Here is a 19239-nt window from a genome sequence, read left to right on the forward strand (position 1 = left end):
CCTGACACTTTGTTTCCTCTTCTTGTCCTTCATACTTGTTTATATGTTACTGCTTTTTGAGTTTGACTGTTGTCAATAAAGTTGAGGGGGGAAAAAAAACAAAAACTGTTCAGAGTTTGTTGACATTTAAACAACATGGGTTTATACTGTGGCACTGAAAACATATGAGAAGTAGTCACATTACAGTTTTTGGCAGAACCTGAATAACTGGCTGGGTATTAAAATGGAAAATGTCACACCATTTGACGCATGCCATATTCTTATATATACAAAGATAATCTCTTATCTATCTCTTATAATATAATCTCTTATAATATCTGATATGGTCAATATCATCATAATTATGGGTAAATGTAACTGTAAACATTATTCTTTACTAATATTAGCTGATACATACCAGCCAATACAAAACTGTCACAGTTTCTGGTGTTTTAACTGAGACTGTATGTTTATTATTTATTCATTTAATTATCTTTGCCACCACATGGATCATCTTTGTGATAAGAATAAGAATAAGAAATACTTTAACTTTAAGTGTCACAACAGCAACATTCAGCACACATCACACACAACAATAAAATAGTTAAATAGTAAAATAGAAAAAGTTATGATTATACTTTGTGCAATGATTATATACAAAGTACATAAATAAATATGATTTAAAAAAATAAAGTAAGAGTAGAATTATTATCATTATATGGTGTGCAATGTGCAATAGAAACATTATTATTATACATTGTGCAAAGCGATAATAATTCTATGGTACAATTCTTAACCAGAGTTATTTGATTGATTTGTTGATAGGGTCTCAATATATAGATGATTTATTGTATAATGTGTATGTTTATTTATGAACTGAAATATAATTGAAAATTATTACACTGACTGTTGGAATGTAATAATACTTTGCCTTAAGTGTATTTATTTTTTTATTATTTACATATTTTTTAAATTTATGTATGTATGTATATTGTCAATGTAGTTTTTATGTTTTTTGAATGTGTTTCTATTATTATTATTATCATTATTATTATTTAGAGAGAGAGAGAGAGAGAGAGAGAGAGAGAGAGAGAGAGAGAGAGAGAGAGAGAGAGAGAGAAATAAATAAATAAATAAATAAATAAATAAATGAGAAAGAGTGATGAAGCATTTTTCCTGCATTACCTCTCGGATGTCTCGAATCATTAGTACCGGGGGTCCCTGCTGCCCTCCGGCGGCGGAGAGGCGGAGCTGCAGCCCGGGCTGGGGTACCTCCTCCCGGCCGCCGCCGCTCCGTGTTTGTGTATGTGGAATGCGGGTCAAGCGGAACTCACAGCAAAAACTGCGCTTCATATCAAACTCAAACACCGGCTTGCATCGTCCTGACGTGCTCTGTATGTACCGTCCAATTTATTTTCACCTCTACACGGGTTTTACTCATGTGCATATGTGCCAGAATGTTCTTATCGGGCTATTTGAACGACTTTATGTCTCCAGTATGGTCGCACTAGCAGTCCGCTAGGAAGACGCGACATCGGCATTTAAAATGGCGCCAAAGATTAACCTCCGCCAGTGGCTCGCTGGTGAAGCTGCCGCACGGAGCCCCGCAGCCCAGAGAGCCAAACAACATATTAACTAACTGCTTTCATTTATGTGTTGACGTTAATTTCAGGTAGCTTGACCCCTAACCTTTGACAGATAACTGGTGGTGACTGTGATTTAATAACGAGCACTGGAGACGTTAAGTTAGCAGCAGCGGCTAATGCTAGAAAAACAACTATGGTAACTAACGTAGCTGTAAGCAAACAAGCTAGCCGATGTTGCTAACCACCAACGTCACCTAAAGCCAACGTAAACGTAACGGTAAACGTAAACGTTAAGTTAGCAGCATTGGCTAACGCTAAAAAACAACAACTATGGCAACTAACTTAACGTTAGCTGTCTTCTCTTATTCAGATACATGCTCATGTTTTTAATAGGTTGGTGTTTTAAAGGTTGACGTGCTTTGTTGTTTGTTAATGTATTGGTCAATAAAGCATGAATACAATGTAGACGTAAACGTTAAGTTAGCAGCATCGGTTCAATGCTATGTTAGAAACCAACTATGGTAACTAACGTAGCTGTTAGCAAACAAGCTAGCCGATGTTGCTAACCACCAACGTCAGCCAAATCCAACGTGCACTCACGTTACCACGTTTCTAGAAAAAAACGCGCACAGCTTCCATGTGCCCTTCTAAGATTAACCGTTTTTGCGTGCCACTTTTGCAAAAACAGCATTCATTAAGCTATCGCAGAGGAGCATTTTTGAAAAATAGCATTCTTTCCACTCGGGATGCCGGGTGTGTGCAGGCCCGCGTGTTGCGTAACGGCGGTGGGAGATTAGCAATCAGGCTAATGTTAGCCAGCTAGAATGTGCAGACTTATTAAAAGTTGCAACGCTGCATGGTCTGCTTTGATGTAAAAAAACAATATTTGCTTGCTTGTGTGAGCACGTTGCCTTGGTAACCGTAAAGGACAGCTGTGCTAGTCTGCTAGCTAAAGTTAGCTGCTAAGTTAGTTAGCTTCTGCTGGAAAAAGGCGTCACACGAACTAGCCTGCTTATAGCCAGACAGTTAGGTTGGGGTTAACTTAGCAGTTTCCCCCTTGAGATATTTCCACTTGTCTGGAGTTTAGGGTCCTTGTTTGTTTGCGTTTCTGCACGCCACAAGCTGAGCTCGCAGCACTGCAACTTAGGCGTTGTTTCCTGTTTTGTTTTGTGTTGCATGTGGCTTGCAACTTGTTGTCATCGCTGGAACAGTGGCTGGTGTGTAAAGGCAAGTTTATTTGCATAGCACATTTCAAAGACAAGTCAATACAAAGTGCTAGACGAAATGGAAAAGAAACACAATATATTATTTATAAAATGACATTTAAATACAATTAAAGAGTTATTCGAGAGTTAAGAGAATAGAAAATAAAAATAAGCTGAAAAGGAATAAGACAGATAAAACAGGAGAATAAAAGTTAAAAGAGTGCAGTGCATGAAACGAATCGAAAGTCTCAAATTTGAGCAGCAAACAGAAAAGTCTTCAGCCTTGATTCAAAAGAACTGAGTTGATGAAAACAGACTTTTCTCAGACGATCTGAGAGGTCTGGATGGTTCATAACATAGCAGCAGATCAGACATGTGTACATCCCTGCGGGTCGGTGTGCTGTCACATCAGCGAGGGTTCAGGTGGAGGTGTGACAAGTTTCTATGTTCCTGTCACACTGCTGTGCTTTGATTTACCTGTCTGCATCCAAGAGCTGATTTTGTAGTATAGTGGAGTTATTCCAAATATTGAGTGGGGTGTCAATTTCGTTGCTTGGCTAGAAACTATAACATAATTCCAGCTGTGGGATTATATTTATCCTAGTGCACATTTGCCATCTTGTGTCAGCATTTTAGCTGTGATGTGAGCCAACTTTTTCTCTTCTGATAAATATTTTATCACCTCAGCTCAGAGTATCTGCAGATACAGAGCACCTTTTCAATACCAGTGATCCTTTTTTTACCAAATTTAAATTATTTATAGTCGTGTCTAAACTCCTGTCTCTGATTTAACATGTCTGTATCCAAGAAATGAAGTCTTTAATTCGGAGTATCTGCAGATACCGAGTACCCTGTTTTGCCCAAATTTAAATTATGTATACCTCTGTTTACCTATGAATACTGTGTTTGGGGCTTATTGCAATTATTTATATGTAAGTAAAATGGGACACTGAAAACAGACTCTATAAACTGAGTTGGTAGGCAGCCTTGATAGTAGAATCACAGAATCTTATAATGACATTAACAGAGAAAGTGTATTTAATGTGGATTGATCAAATCATGGACAATGCTCTATCTGCTTTATACCGTCGTTAACTTTGCCTGTATTGATCTGACGATTCAGATCGGTGCATCCTTAAGTGTGAGTGCATTTGTGAATGAATTTGGAACATGTCGGTGGCTGCGTTTATTTACTGTGGAAAGCAACTTCATGTTTAACAGTGTAATTGTGCAGCTTATAAGTGTCCTCTGCTGTGTTGTCATGTCGTCCAGCCTGCCGTGGTGTAGTTAAACCCACTTTCAAATCCTAACTTTGGACTACAATGTCATATTTGTGTTTGAGTCAGACTTCTAATCATCTTCCCCAAGTGTTCAGAGTTTTATTTTAATTTATTGCAGCTATATATCTCGCAGCTTCTTATAACTTCCCTCTGTAACTTAACCTCCTGTCTGGTTTGTGAAGTGTCCCAACGCCGGAGCTCCGCAGACAGACGACGATGAAGAGAAGCAGGCACCTGAGCAGCAGTGACGACTCTGACAATGGAAGTAAGAAAAATATTGTCTTTGCTGACTCATTCTTACCAGACCCAAATATAGACCCGAATGAGGTCAGTCCAACCCTTCCACCTTCCTCAATTTTACACGTGAAAGTGTAAAGCAGTATTATTATGTCATCAGACCAGAGGAAATGCCCTTCTTCCTTAAAATGCCAGAATATGTTATTACATAAAAGTCATGATTCAATGTCTTTACATTTTAGTTGTTTTCATGTGGAAATGTTGTATATTTTTGTTCGCGAAGGACTATTAACAGCCGTTACAGTTTAGCTTTCAGTTTCTTTGTCAGAATAGTTGTATTTTTCTGAAAATCTTATCAGTAAATTTATACTTCATGTTCAGGAAGGAAACAAAGAGACAGAAAGAGAAAGAAGGGCGGCAGATGGACAGAGATTAAAGGAAAGAAAAAGGAGATCTACAGTTTGAGAAACAGGAGACAGTGTAGGGACAGGAGGCGCATTTGGACCTTCAGAGACATCATGGCAGGTCAGGCAGACAGGCTCAAAGTCTGACCTCAATAGATGATTTCAGAAACACTTTGCAGCGTTTGTTTCGTCCTTCACTAAATCTCAGATGGGTGGGTTTCACCACATCATGCGAAACACTGGGGTAAGTTGTTAAATACAGAAATCAGAAGATGATGTGTAGATGATTCCATATAATTGAGTAGATTTTCTGATCATCTAATATGTCAGATATGTCACCTGGTGTTAAAACATTAGTGCTTACTGGAAACTGTGTTGGGGGATGTGCCAATGTCAATCCCCTCCTTCTACTGTAAGTGATTGTATAATAAGCTCAAAGTCAAATTAGTCAATAGTAATGAAATGAAATTGAAAACAGAAAATGTCAGTTGAACCGCTTTGACTATTCAAATGAGCCGTACATACAGTATATTTGCTTTCTATAGTTTCCCCTGTGGGGAAATCCATAAGTTTTGAAGATGTGAGGATGTTCATCAGAACAGCAGCAGCAGCAGTTCCAGTTGCAGCAGAAACAGACAAAGAAGAAATGTGGAGTCCTTTAACACGCTGTGGTGTTTCTCCTGCAGGTAACTCTACCTGCTGGTCGCAGCATTCATCACAGCCCAGGAGAGGCAACGGGCAGAAACCCTCCGAGGTACGTCTGTCTCCACTCAACACTGAAGGACTGTTAGAATTTAAATAACATACAGAATACAGGTCATAGTTCATAAACAACCTTCTGCTCTCCTCTCAGTGTTATGTTTTTGTTTTTGTTTATTAAATTGAGCTCTTAAATGCTCACCTGCCAGAACATTTGTAAATCATCAATGTATTCTGCCACGCTGGACAGTTTGTGCTGTTATCTACTGTACAGTTTATGAACTTGGCCCCTGCAGGCCACTGTACACTCCCTGTGACCGTGAGCCAATCAAATCAAAGCAAAACAATGACTCTGGTCAAAGTAGGATCCTTATTGGCTGGTTCCTGTTTGGCTGCCTGAAAACAACATGGTGTTTTTTTCCCCAACATGTGCAAACACTGATATGCAGTATCTTTGATTACTTTATTTTAATTGTTTATGTTGTAAAGATAACAATGAACAGATACAAGTCTTCCTCAGATGAGTCAATACTAAAATTTACACTGTTTTTCTGCATGTTTATAGTTTACATAAGCTCTAGGAAAATAATTATTATTCCAGATTAAATTCCCTGGCTTCACATTTCACTTCTAAATATTTGCATAAAAGATTTAGTAAACACTCGACAGCTTTTGCAGAAAATTTCTCACTTTCTCCAACAGCTTTTCAGACATTTCCTCTCTTCAGCCGGAGTGACCGCAGTAATGATTCACTGTCGCTAAGCATTCGCAGTCAGAAGCTTTTCTTGTTCTCATGTGGTTGTTTTGTGGCTTTAGGTTTTCAGGACGGACCTGATCACCGCCATGAAGGTGCACGACTCGTACCAGTTGAACCCCGAGGACTACTACGTCCTCGCCGACCCGTGGAGGCAGGAGTGGGAAAAGGGCGTCCAGGTCCCCGTCAGCCCCCAGTCCATCCCGCAGCCCGTCGCCAGGTAACACAACAGGAAGACGCAGGTCCAATCCTGCTTTTTCCCCTCAGTGAGAAATATAAAATAATCCTGTGCAAAACACGTCCAGGAATTAATTAAGATATTAAGTTTCAGTCGATGCAGGAGAGGCTCATAAAGCTCAGACGTTAGCGCTTTGTCTCATAACAGCTTTTCTTTTATTTGATCTGATTGGCTCCGAGTTAGACAGTTTGTTACCCAGCAAGGACAAACTTGAAGACAAGTCAAATAGCAAAACCTGTATGTGCCCGAGTCGTCCAAATAAGTTGTCTACCGGTGTTGCTGCTGGCCCTTGTGTTCTTATCCATAAAAAAGGGAAATTTTAACTGGTATTTAGACATTTCAGCTGGTATTTTTGCACTAAGGAGTAAGCTGGCAAGTCCTTAAAATCCTTAAAATGTTAAAAGTTACCTGGCACCTTGGACCTTTGTTATAGGGTTGCTACTGACACATGCTGATTTTTTTTTAAATAAATGTCAGAAAATACTGAAAAGCGGCTGTTATAATTTCTTGTTTTGTCAGCCGAGGACTCGAGGCAGGACTGGTTTTGTGTGACCAACAGTCCCAAACCTGAAGATGATCAATTAACTATAATTTATGACAAAGAAAAAGCATTTAATCATCACATTTGAGAAGCTGAAACCAGCTCATATTTGACATTTTAGTTATTTGTGACTTGTGGAGGATTAATAGACAAATCCTTCCTCATGTGTCGTCTCAATTGATATGGTATCATATATAATTTATATGATGATACTATATATATGGTCAGAAAATAACAAAGCATCCCAACATGTTAAAGAGAGTGAAATGTTTCATATCCGCTGACAGGATGTGTTGGTTTTGAGAGTGAACGGATGGATAATGTGTGCAGTAAATGAAACGTCTCGGCCTCCTGTCTGTGCTCTGCAGGGTGTTGGCAGAGAAAGGGAAGGAGGTCATGTTCGTCAGGCCAAAGAAGTTGATCCGGACATCGGGCACCGAGGCGCTGGGCTACGTGGACATCAGGACGCTGGCGGAGGGGATGTGCCGCTACGACCTAAACGAGGAAGACGTCGCCTGGCTGCAGATCATCAACGAGGAGTTCGCTGAGATGGGTGAGTCACTAAACATTTTGTGAGGTATAATTTAGATTTTATGTTGTTTAAAGATATTCATTATCAGGACAGACTGTGAAAGTGTTTTTCTTTCTGTAAGCTGATTATTGTTTTATTGATCTCCACCTGGAAGTTTTACTTTTGGGAGGTCAGGGTTCGTCTCCGTAGAGATTCTGGATGTTGATCTGAATCTTCAGCAGCATGTTTATTGATTATGACTGTAAACTTGATTCTATTATTGACTAGATGACTGTTTGCTGTTAACTAAGCCAACATGCTTCATCAGCATTCTGTGTAGCTCCTCATACGGGTTCAGTTTGCTGAAGGACTGCAACTAACTATTATTTTCATCATCGATTAATCTAATTTATTACTTGTTCGGTCTATAAAAGCGTATCTGAGGGGGATTTGTTGATGTTGATTCTGTAGGACTGTGAGCTTGAAGCTTTGCTGAAAAAAAATACAGAGAACTCAGCCAAGTTTTCCTAAACGAGCCCAGCTGATGCATCGGTGTGGGTGGTAATATTTCAGTGTATCACAGATAAACAATATCAACATATATGTTGCCCAATAAGTTACAAAAGTTTGGAGTATAAAAATGTGTGTGTTTGATGTGTTTGATGTAAATTAGAGCCATTGTTTGACAAAAAGAAGTGTCAAGTTTATTTTTTCACTGTAAAATGTGCCACACAATCCAAATTCTAGTCTAAAGATGCAACTAAAGTTTATTTTTTATTATTGTTTGATCTGCTGATTATTTCCTCAAGTAACTGATTAATTGTTTGGTCTATAAAATGTTAGAAAATAGTGAAAAATGACTGTTATAATTTTCCAGAGTACAGAGTGACGTCTTTAAATATCTTTTTTTATCTGATCAACAGCCCAAAACCTCAAAAATATTCAGTTTACCGTCATATCTGACAAAGACAAGAATTAAATCATCACATCTCAGAAGCTGGAAACAGTGAATATTTGACATTTTTGCTTTAAAAAAACACTCAAAGGATTAATTGATTATCAAAACAGTTGCTGATTAATTTTCTGTTGCTCATCGTCGCAGCTCTGAACAACATGAAGTGATCTCAGCGTTTATCTTTCCCGTCTCAGCTTCCCTGCATCTTCTCCTGCAGCTGGAATCTGTTTACATCAGGAATTTTTTGAGGTTTTCGGTTCCCAACGTTTCAGTTTAGATTAGAGACTCTTATTGTTGTTTTGTTTTTCTTTGCTTGATTTATTTCAGGCTGCGTGTTTTGCTTCGACTACGTCTTTGTTTAGATAGAAACTGTTGGAGTAAATCTCTCTGCAGCTTTGTTTCTGGTGTCATTCTGGTCAGATGAGTCACAGTTAAACCTGTTATTCAGCGTATTGTCAGAGTCAAAATGTCAGCAGCTTAAGAACAGAGGAACGAGCACTTTGACGGGTTTCCAACAGGTGTTAAAATCCAAACATGATCCCAGTGATTTTATATTGTTTCATGACAGCGAGACGGAGAGACGGAGAGTCAGATCTTAACGTCTCGCTTGTTTAATAACGGCTACAAAGGCAACAAGGAAACGTAAAATACATGTTTGTCAGAAACAGCCTGAGAGACTTTTTTCCCTCCCCGTGTCTCCAGCCATGCCGCGGCTGGACGAGATCACCATGGAGCGGGTGATGGAGGAGTTCGAACGACGCTGTCACGAGAACATGACGCACGCCACGGAGACGGAGGAAGGGCTGGGCATCGAGTACGACGAGGACGTGGTGTGCGACGTGTGCCAGTCGCCCGACGGGGAAGACAACAACGAGATGGTGTTCTGCGACAAGTGCAACATCTGCGTTCACCAGGTCAGAGGACGACACACACACGGGTCTTAAATGAAAATGAGTCAAATTCAGACAAAATACGTAAATGAATCTGTTACTGTACAGTTTGAAATCTCTGAATACAGACTAATATGTAAACCTAATATGTAATGTGACTAATATGTAAACCGCCAAACCGTCACAGTCCTACTGCGGAGGGAATAAATTCATGACGAGTCAAAACAAGCCCAAATCGTTCTGTAATACATCTATCAAGCAGCCAAAAATGACTGCTGTCACTTATGATGACCAACAAGGCAAAAAGACTGAAAGTATCTGCTGGAGCCTGACAGGAGAGAGAGAGAGAGAGAGTGTAACTGTGGGACTGATTTACGCTTCACTGGTGTTATTTCACTTTTACAAGAGAAAAGGCTTCAAGGATGACGACTCTCTTCTCGGATTAATAGTATTTTAGGGAAACTTTCCCCAACAGGACGAGTGAGAAAAAAGTCTTTTTTTCCAAAAGCATCTGTCGGAAAAGCTGAGCTCGTCTTATATTCTGGCCAATACGGTGCTTTATATTAGAGTATCAACAATAAACAGACATTTTAGCATGTGTGTACAATAAAATGTTACTTTATTATCTCTAATAAGCTCATTAAAATATTAAAAATACTACTAGAAATATCATATCATGACATAATCAAGAACATTATTGACTTCAAATAAGACTGAAACATAAATTAAGAGTCAAACCTGAGTGAAATGAATGAAATCCAATAATATACATGAGTAGATTCAGTCTTATGGTTCATTTGTGAAAAATAAAAGACTTGGTGACTAAAAAGGACTTTGATACAGCTTTGTATCTTCTTACCTGTACAATTACATGTTATATGATAAATCATAGTGTTATTTATAATAAATTATGTGTTGCTTCTGGTTTTAAGCTTATTTACTTGTGCAGCTTGTTGCAAAATACACTGCTGTGTTTGCAGACAAACATTGTTGCATCTTGTGATCCTGTTTGCATTTACACACAGTAAAGATGTTAAAAGTTACAGTAAAAGTGAAATATGTATGTAAAATGCTGCTCAATGAAGAGATCACTTCATTCTAGTATATTTTACCCAAATATGACTTAATGACACTCAGAGTCTAAATTTGCTGTCTGGAAAAGCGATGATCTGACATTTTCTATCATCCTCTGCTGTAGTTTTATCAGACGCTCACACACAAACACTCCCTCCCTGAAAAAAGTATAATCTTACATTTTATATCAGCCCGTGCTGTAGTTTTATCAGACACTCGCACACAAACGCATCATCCCGCCTCTCAGCGCGTCCTCGTCCGTCGCTGCCGCCGTATTGATTTCCGCTGGCTGTCTGGAAGCTGAGCCTCCCGTCTGTTTGCTTTTCTCACCAGGCGTGTTACGGCATCCAGAAGGTCCCGAAGGGCAGCTGGCTGTGCCGGATCTGCGCCCTGGGCATCCTGCCAAAGTGCCAGCTGTGCCCGAAGAAGGGCGGAGCCATGAAGCCCACTCGGAGCGGAACCAAGTGGGTTCACGTCAGCTGTGCCTTGTGGATTCCAGAGGTGAAGATGAATTCAGTCTTTTTAAAACCCTTTTTTTAAAAAAATATATACAGTACTGTGCAAAAGATATATTTGCTGTGAGCAGGTACTCAGCAGGTCAGTTGTTCCTGCATCTCGGAGACGTCACCACAGTTCTTCTTCTGCTGCTTCTGTCTCTTCACGTTAATCCCAGACTGACTCCATGATGTTGAGATCAGAGCTGTGTGGAGGCTGTGTGTGTTTGGGTTCGTTGTCAGGCTGCAGAGTAAATTCGGGACGATCAGACGCCTCCCTGATGGTGTTGCATTATGGATAATAATCTAAACATCTCAACTTTTGCACAACACTGTATATTGTTTTTATTAGACGAGTCTTTACTTGTTAAGAGTTTTTTCTTGTTCTTGATAAACATTTTTTATCTGCTTTAATGTTGTTTCTGGCTGCTGTTGAATCCATTCATCATGATGGATGATATTTTGAAGTTGCTAAACAACTTGGCTGAATTACAGTTGAGCCAGTAAAAGCTGATTTCATCACAGAAAGAAAAAAACAGTATTAACATCTTATCTCAACATCTACCACTGGTCACGTGTGGATTCTAAATCAGTCACCGCCGCCTGCGCTCACGTTTCATCTAACACGTGTCCCGTTATGTGTCTCCCGTGCAGGTGAGCATCGGGAATCCGGAGAAGATGGAGCCGATCACCAACGTGTCCCACATTCCCAGCAACAGATGGGCTCTGATCTGCTGCCTGTGTAAAGAGAAGACCGGAGCGTGTATACAGGTGAGAGTCACCGCTCGCGTTTAATGAGACGTGAAGAGCGAAGCACGGCCACACCTTGTTGGTAAACCTTAGTGTAACTCAGGCGTAACGCCGCGTCTGATCTCCACAGCCGAGGAAGTGAAACAGAAATGATTTCACAGCTGAGCAGGCTGGAGGAGAAACGACGCAGCTGATCAGTCAGGAGCTCTAATAACACTTTTATCTGTTTAAACGCTTTATTATGTTGTAATAATTTAAACTCCTGTGACTAAAAACAAATATCTGATCAGTCTTAGCAGGTAGAATAAGTGAATTATTCCGATAGTGTGGATGTATTATTGATAATAATATACTTCCAGCAAGTCTTCATGTCTTTAGTTGTTACAGTATAAGTCTGATTATATTCATTATTCTTCCTAATGTCAACAAAACCATCAATGAACTGATCTACTAAGTATTATATGTGTATCAAAGCCTGATATATCTCATTTCTCTGTGCTGTAGACCTCTGTCGTTGTCCAGAAACTATTTAAATCACATTAATAAGACACAGTGTTCCTTCATGAGCATCAACACACACACACACACACACACACACACACACACACACACACACACACACACACACAGAGTACTCTATTCTGACTCAGTCCCACACACACACACACACATCGTCCTGCTGCCAGAAATACTCAAACTACTGGAGCAAACGCACTGTTTCCTCCTGTTTGAGTAATTTCTTATAACAGCAGAGAGTTTTTAACAAACATTACTCAGACTATTTTGTTTGTGACCCATTTTTAAAGGTTTATATATCAGTAGGAACAAATAGTTTTGGGTCCGAGGGCCACAGACACAGTAGAGACGTCAGAAACTACTGAGACATGATGGTCTTTTCACTGGATTTACCGACAATAACTGTAGAATGTCGTCAGCTTTATCCTTATTTATCTGCTGTCATCTTTATCAGCTGGAATATGTTTTTCCTCTTTCAATCATTGTCAGTCACTAGAAGATGAGGAGCGAGTGAAGAGAAGAACAGATTTATGAATCTGTCAGTGGAGAAATAAGAGAAACAGGATCAAATGTCTTTCTAAAGGTTTCAATAGCAGTGACAAACGTTAAGCCTTCAGTGCTCATTTATAATACACAACATGGATACAAAAATGATATTTTTTCATTACCCGACACTGTTTAATGTTGGTATTTGATACCAACCTTCAGGTTTGAGCAGGTTTTGATACTCTGATACAGTCATTTGATATTTTGAACTTTGACACAGTTATTACTCAAAAAGCCGCGGTCCTTTTTTCAACTTAATTTAATTTAGCAGCATTAAAAGTAATAATACTGATTTAACAGTTGAGTCTTGAATCATTTCTTCAACTTGTTTAATGAGATTATGTCATGTGATGGTGTATTTTAAAAGGAATGAACAGTGAAAGTAGTTTCATGTTTGAAATTCTAACTTTGTCGTGTGTGTGCGTCTGTAGTGCTCAGCGAAAAACTGCCGGACTGCCTTCCACGTGACGTGCGGCCTCCACGCCAGCCTTGAAATGAACACCATCCTCACGGAGGACGACGAGGTCAAGTTCAAGTCCTACTGCCCCAAACACTCGGGGCTGGAGGGCGCCGAGTCCAGGGACCGAGACTCCGGGGACGAGGAGGAGGAGCGTGTCAAGGAGAGCGTCAGGGACAAGAAGGGCAAACGGAGAGGAAGGGTGAGAGGGGAGGAAGACGCCGCCTCCTCCTCCTCCTCGTCTTTCTGCGTGGCTCCCCAGCTCGCCGACAGATCTCCCGGCGAACCGCAGACGCTCAGCAGCCGCCAGCAGGAGAAACGAGTCAGCCTCCGCAAGCTGAAGCTGCAGGAGATGGAGGAGGAGTTCTACCAGTTCGTGGAGGTGGAGGAGGTGGCGGGTCACCTGAAGATGCCGCCGGAGGTGGTGGACTTCCTCTACCAGTACTGGAAACTGAAACGCAAAGCCAACTTCAACCAGCCGCTCCTCACGCCCAAGAAGGACGAGGAGGAGAGCCTGGCGCGCCGCGAGCACGAGGTGCTGCTGCGACGCCTGCAGCTCTTCACGCACCTCCGCCAGGACCTGGAGAGGGTAGGTTCCCCCTTCCCCCAGAGCGAGACCCCCAAGAGAACAGAGAGGAGCAGACGCAGGAAGGTGGAGGAGAAAAAACCATCAAGAGAAGGATAATTTTCTGATGAAAAACGTTTAAATAAATCACGTAAATACTGAGTGCAGTGGAACAGTTTGTTTGTAGATAAGATGAGATGAGAATGATTTTATTTATCCCCAAATCAGCAGCACATAAAAACAGCTGACGAGGTGGAAACAGTTAAACTACGGTTATGTAAAACAAATCAATAAAAAACTAAAGCGATATATAGATAAAACCTCAGAATATCTGATGTTAATGTGTGCAAATACAAAAACAACTCTGTTAAAAAACATCAGTGAGTGTCTGAGTCATCAAGAGTCACGCTGAAGTAGATAATCAATCAGTCGATTGAATCAGAAAATTAGTCAACTCGCTATTCGGTAAATGTTTGTCAAGTCAAAATGGAAAAACTTTTACTGGTTCCAGCTTCTCACATGTGAGAATCTGCAGCTGCTCTTCTGTAATACGTTCATTTACTGGATGTTCTGTGTTGGTTCGACAAAACTGACTATTTTTCACTATTATCTGGCATTTTGTTGTCCATATTTAATATGCAACTAAAAATTGATTGAACAGCTTTATTGATTACAGACTCTGCATACAGTGTCTATAAAAATGCTGCTCAACAGCTTGAGAATAAATAAAACATGTAGAAGTAAAGAAAAACAAAGTGTAGTGGTCATATTAACAAATGCTCATTACACTGTAAGACAGAGTCTGAGAAAAGCAGCAAGTTTTCATATTTGACAAGCTGGAATCTGGATGTTGTAGTTCCAATATGGAGGATAATCTGATAACATGTTAATCTTATGCTTGTTTTTTTTAATACTGTGAACTTCCAATACTACTTTTAACACAAAATATAAGCTACAATTTCATGATTGAAAAGGAGAAGAAAAGTCTGTTATTACCTGATATTACCTGCCTTCCTCATCTGTCTAAACATCCACTTCTAGTCTGTTTCACTGGTCTGGACGTGTGTTTAAAACTTCTCAATCTTAATTTATTTCTTTCTCTGTGTGGTTTCTCAGTTTTGCTCCTTCAGTTTAAATGTTGAACACAATCGTCTCCTCCTTTATTGTTGTAATCTTTATCCTTGTTGTTTTAATCGTGCCAACCTGTTTCTGCTCCTCCTCCTCAGGTGCGTAACCTGACCTACATGGTGACTCGGAGGGAGAAGATGAAGCGCTCGTTGTGGAGAGTTCAGGAGCAGATCTTCCAGCACCAGGTCCGACTGCTCGACCACGAGCTGTTCACCGGTGAGTCAACGGGAGTTCCAACATGACACAACGGCCGTGTGCTGAATTATTTTCATTAAAGCTCCACAAATCAATACTTTCTATATTAACAGAGGATTAAATGATTTGTTTAATGTGAAAGGTGTCGCTCACAGGGACAAACCCACCAACTCTATGAAGCGTCTTAGCGTCTTTTAGCTCCTAGTTTTGGTTTCATGGTGCATAAAACTCACTATAAGCTTCCTGCTCTGCACCAAACAGCAGACAGAGACCAGCAGGTGCAGAAAGTGGAGCATTCAGCAGCTGAAGAGTCAGATATTTTTCTCTGGAGTTGGTGGAAGTCAAACCAGAGCTAAAAAAAAAAACCCCAAACACTTCAAATGAATGATGTGTAAATAAACTGTCAGCAGTCGTGTTAGTCATGTCTGTCAGCTTGTTGTGGAGTTTTTCTTCTTCACAGCAGCCAGAATGATCAAATAATGCAGCTCAACCATGATACATATCAACCATTTATATTAGAAAATATTGATATCATAAAGTCAACAAGAAGCTGGAAAACACCCAAATTTTAAGTTGACATTAAACATTTAAACTTGCAATTATGGTCAAAATCATTATTATAATATGAATATCTTTTGATATATAGCGTTATACAACAAATGTATGTAGACTGACACATCTGATGTTTGAAGCTCAGCTGTGTTTCTCTGCAACGAGCTCAATACTCTGCACATACTTGAATAACTCATTTTAGTTTCTAATTACAGTTTGAAACAGCAGCTCACTACATGGAGACATAAAACTTATAAAGAATGTGTAGAGTAATAACAGGATGTTATTACAGTATGATTCCCCTGAAAGTGAATAAAGGATCATTTTAAATGATTGATTAATTTGGTTTGTGTGTGTTGCAGGCGATCCATCTGCCAAGGATCTAGAGAAGCTCTTCTCTCTGGGCTGGTTATCCTCTCAGGGCTCCCAGTCTCGCTCCTCCTGGAGCCATTCTGGACTCAAGACCAAACAAGGGTCTTTAAAGCAGGAAAAAAGGAAAAGCAGCAGCGACAGAAAAGGCCTTTCTGACTCACCGCACACTTACAAGAAGGACAATCTCAGCAAACCACTGGAGACGAAGGATAGTAAAGGCTCCCGCATCAAGGAGTCCGAGCCCGCCGAGGCCGCGAGCGACGCCAAAATCCAAAACTCTGAGAACCACGAGGAGGTTCAGTACCCAAAGCTTCTGAAGCAAGAAGGCGTTCAGGAAACGGTCGCCGTCAAGCTGCACAAACTCGAGAGCAGGAAAGGTCTGAGGAGGGAGGCCCCGGGGCCCGAGCACGAGGCGCTGGCCAGACGGAAAAGGGAGAACGACCAGGAGCAAGAAGAGCGGAGGAGGAAGAGGAGGAGCGAGGGGACGGAGAGCTTCCCCAGCCAAGTGAAAAACAGGTTCGGGTTGAAACACCTGGAGAAAACGGTGTCCATCAGGCTGGTGGACATCAGAAACTCAGACACCGACGACTACTTCCTAGATGAAGGAATGACCAAAAGACGCCCCGCCTCTCTGGATGCAACGACTAACACTAAACTCAACAGAGCTAACAGGGTCGCAGACGCCGCCGCTGCCGCCAAAGCCAACGGTTGGCTGAGGAAAGCCCACGCCGCCCAGGCGAACGGGTCCGTGGGCGGACACCTTAAAGACTGGGGGAAGTTCAGGATCCCGAAGAGGAGCGAGAAGCCTCCGACGATGAAGGCGCCGGAGCAACGCAAGCCGCTGCTCCGACCGCTGACCAACACGCCGGAGCCGTCGTACCCGAGAACCCGGCTCCGCACGGGAACGGAGAACGACGGGTTCGACTCCAAACCGGGCGACGGCGAGGTGGAGCCCTGCTTGAAGCGGTGCCATTCCCACCAGCTGAGGGGCGACTCGTCCCTCAGCCGGCGATACGGGTCTGACATCATCCGCCGAGGCGTGCTGGCCTCCTGATGGCGCTCCGGTGTCGAGCCGGAGCAACACTTTGAATAAGCTGCACTGTGTTAGTCGGGGAAAGAACGACGGTCGCTCTTTGTACCTTTATTTTTCTTGATAAATCATAAAATGCCTAGATTAAAACAGAGCTGATATTTATTTTTTATTTGTAACATATGTAAAACTGGGAAATATTTTACTTTGTACTTTATTTTGAGCTAGTTTTAATTTTTTTTTTTTTTTTCTCAAAAGTAGAACGATGTCAAGTTGCCACTTAAATGCTCGCTCAGATATTTACAAGCAAAAGCATCAAGTAGGGAGACGTGATTGTTGCTCGGGACCATAAGCTTGCAATGTAATTTGTTTTTTTTTTTTTTGACTTAGTATTAAAACTCGGCCAGGAGTCAGTTGCACTTAGTCGTAAAAAATGCTGAAACACAGAAATCTTCATCCTGAAAATAGGAACTTTTTAATCAAGCTTTTCATCTGACGTCAACAGATAAAAACAGGAAGTTAAACTGCCCCTTTTTATCTCTCGCCAGCTGTCATCATCTTCATCGGTCTGTCTGTCATCAGGCTGCGATTGTTAAACATTTACAACCTGGGAATCCACACAAAAAAAAAAAATTATAAAAAAAAAGGAATTCTGAATGATGTTTTACTTGTCATCAGCACTTAAGTGTAATTGAACTGCGATATTGTATCCATCATGTGCCTAACTTTTATTTGAAGCGTTTGCACTACGAGAGGACGGCACAGGTGTGAGGTATGACTAGAGTTATTTTTACACTGAAAAAAAAAGCGTTTTTGTACCCTCGGCCGCTGCTGTACTACTGTTATGCAAAATGAATCTTGTTTTTTTTTGTCTTTTTGTCTGAAAGAGGAATAAAAACTCTGCAGGACTGAAGTCTGTGATCTGTGTCTGATGTTTTGCTTCTTACTGGGAAGGTTGCTGGTTCGAATCTGCAGTAGAGTTTTTAATGATTAAAATGAATGTTTATGTTTTTAGGCACAGAATTAGCAACAGTTTAATGTTGGTAAAATATGTAAGTAGCTGATAGATTTGCTTCACTCACCAGTCAAAAAAACAACAGTAATCTATTGAGTAGCTGGTAAAATTTGAACATTTACTAGACATTTGGCTGGTGGATAAAAAAGTTAATTTTGCACCATTTTTAGGTGTAGAAAAATGTAAAAACTTTTTCAATGTCTTGCTTTGAGAAAGATAGAAAAACATGTTTGTTTTCTTATTTAAGAAAAGAAACCAAAGTCTAAATACAAGCAGAACAAGAACAACAATAACTGCTAAAATAATGTCATAAATTAAATCAGGAACAACCAAAACAAACAGTATTGATCTCTAGTATGAATCTGGTCACTACAACGAATCATGGTCAGTTTTAGGTTCGTCTTTGCAAACTTTCCAAGTCGCTTTTAATACTTGAACAATGTTTAAATTTGAGTTCAAGATCCAAATGTTTCCAAAGAACATTTTGAAAAAAATTTGGGGGAAATTTCTAAGTAAATGATGAAAAGTACATACAGGCTGTTAAATATTGTACATGTACCCATTAAAAACGTATAAGTGTAGGTTTAATGTTAAATGTTGGATCCAGCAGATATATAATATATTCCGTATAAAGGTTTTTCTACATTTAAATACATTTAAGGAAAATGTAAAAGTTAATAGAGATAAAATGGTTCCTTTTAATTGAGGAGGAAAGTGTCAAAACAAAAACAAAGCTAAATGCAATTTCGCAATTTTGATGTGAATTCAAATTTCTAATTTATAACAATTTACCTTTAAAAAGGTTTATATTAGTGCTGAACCACATGGACAAAATTAATACAAAAATAATAATCACAGTATTATCTGCATTAATATGTTGTGATGTTTTTACCACAAGTAGTAAAAAGTTTAACTTTTTTTTTTTTCAAGAAAAAAACATTTTTAGTAAATGAAACCATTTTAAATTTAATTCAGGTAGAAAAAAGTTAAATTATCTGCACTTTAAGAGTGAGACTGTCTGGAAAAACATCTTCAACAGTCACCAAAATTTAAAAAAAAAAGACATACTTAACCCTTAGTAGTAGACAACTATCCAGCTGGTTTAAATACTGAGATTACGATAAGGTTGAAATAGGAATTTTGTTTTTGATTAACAAACCATTAACAGTTAACTTACTTTCCAGAAACAATGTCTCTTACTTTAGATTTCACAGGAGTCATTTCTACAGTAGAAAGTGTTTCCAGTAAATTATCCAGAGTAACAAC

The 19239-nt window shown here is 40.0% G+C and overlaps 1 protein-coding gene across 6 annotated transcripts; it reads left to right on the top strand.

Annotated features, from left to right (window-relative positions):
* The first annotated feature begins 1251 nt into the window (after positions 1-1251).
* On the top strand, positions 1252-17871 carry jade1 (jade family PHD finger 1). 6 transcript variants are annotated; one of them, XM_042437017.1, is made up of 12 exons: positions 1252-1373; positions 4233-4315; positions 4669-4812; positions 5378-5445; positions 6207-6364; positions 7292-7476; positions 9092-9303; positions 10687-10854; positions 11502-11618; positions 13091-13705; positions 14908-15025; positions 15919-17871. In XM_042437017.1, exons 2-12 carry the CDS (start codon positions 4267-4269, stop codon positions 16980-16982), a joined length of 2898 nt encoding a protein of 965 aa, XP_042292951.1. In that variant the 5' UTR covers positions 1252-1373; positions 4233-4266; the 3' UTR covers positions 16983-17871. The 6 variants fall into 6 exon arrangements, with proteins under 6 accessions (XP_042292951.1, XP_042292954.1, XP_042292950.1 ...); XM_042437020.1 differs by lacking the exon at positions 1252-1373 and adding an exon at positions 1380-1651; XM_042437016.1 differs by lacking the exon at positions 1252-1373 and adding an exon at positions 1676-2782.
* The last annotated feature ends 1368 nt before the right edge of the window (positions 17872-19239 follow it).

The sequence above is a fragment of the Thunnus maccoyii genome, chromosome 16 (genome assembly GCF_910596095.1).
Source record: "Thunnus maccoyii chromosome 16, fThuMac1.1, whole genome shotgun sequence".
Classification (NCBI taxonomy): Eukaryota; Metazoa; Chordata; class Actinopteri; order Scombriformes; family Scombridae; genus Thunnus; species Thunnus maccoyii.